The sequence below is a fragment of the Priapulus caudatus genome, unplaced genomic scaffold (genome assembly GCF_000485595.1).
Source record: "Priapulus caudatus unplaced genomic scaffold, Priapulus_caudatus-5.0.1 Scaffold475, whole genome shotgun sequence".
NCBI lineage: Eukaryota > Metazoa > Priapulida > Priapulimorpha > Priapulimorphida > Priapulidae > Priapulus > Priapulus caudatus.
This window is the reverse complement of record NW_014577536.1, coordinates 170,105-170,946: the sequence shown is the minus strand read 5'-3', so window position 1 is coordinate 170,946 and position 842 is coordinate 170,105. Positions and strand designations below refer to the sequence as shown.

The 842-nt window shown below is 49.0% G+C and overlaps 1 protein-coding gene across 1 annotated transcript in view; it reads left to right on the top strand.

Moving 5' to 3' along the window:
* The window catches only part of LOC106810805, an 11,978-nt gene that overhangs the window by 4,895 nt on the left and 6,241 nt on the right, over nucleotides 1-842 (top strand). The window contains exon 5 of the mRNA XM_014814259.1: nucleotides 533-745. Within this exon, the coding sequence (XP_014669745.1) occupies nucleotides 533-745 (213 nt within the window). The remainder of the gene's footprint in view (nucleotides 1-532; nucleotides 746-842) is intronic.

Below are 842 nucleotides of genomic sequence, written 5' to 3'. Positions count from 1 at the left end.
AAAGTCCTTGAAAAGTCCTTGGAAAAAATTTCAGTCCTCCTGTATGAACCATGACTCAGTGCACGTATCTGACACAGTCGTCACACGGTCGAGTGTGTATGTGAGGTTGGGGAGTCACTGACTTAGAGTGGACTCGGAGTCGAGGGCGGATCCTCTCGAGTGATACTGTACAACAATCGTTTTAAGGCCGTTTTCCCTGTTTACGCGGGGGTTGGTCGGGAGCTCCCCGTGACAGTCTCATTCACTTTGCGCGGTCTTGTGCGTCTTCACTCTTCAACCCATGTTCTTTCACATCTCTCTCCACCACTTGGTTCCGTGTTGTTCTTGGCCTTCCTCTCCCTCTCACACCTTCCACCTCGTATGACATGCTTCTCTTCACCCAGTCACCGTCATCTTTCCGATTCACCATCATCATTGAGTGATACTGTAATGAAGAAAAAAACTGTAATATGAGGCGACCAAGCAGTCACCGGAAAAATAATTTGCATCGCTACAATACTAGGTTTCAAAATGTTCGTTTTATTCTCGGCAGCAGCGAAGCCTTCTAGTTCGTCCTACGTGGGCGCAGCGGCAGAAGGATCACTGGCTGACGACGCTCCACCAGAGAGCGCCACGGTTCTCCATCGCGAGTGGAAGCCAATCATGGTGCCGAAGAACGGGAAGATCACGGCGAAGTTTGCGAAGGGAGTGAAGGGAGAGAAGATGGGCTCTGCGTTGGTTGTGCTCAACTCCGTGTGCATGAGAGGTGCTGAAAACATCCTTTAAATCCCCACCACTCTACGAATAGCTAAAACACTTGTGTGTTTGTGGTATCATGATCATCATCATTATCATCATCATCA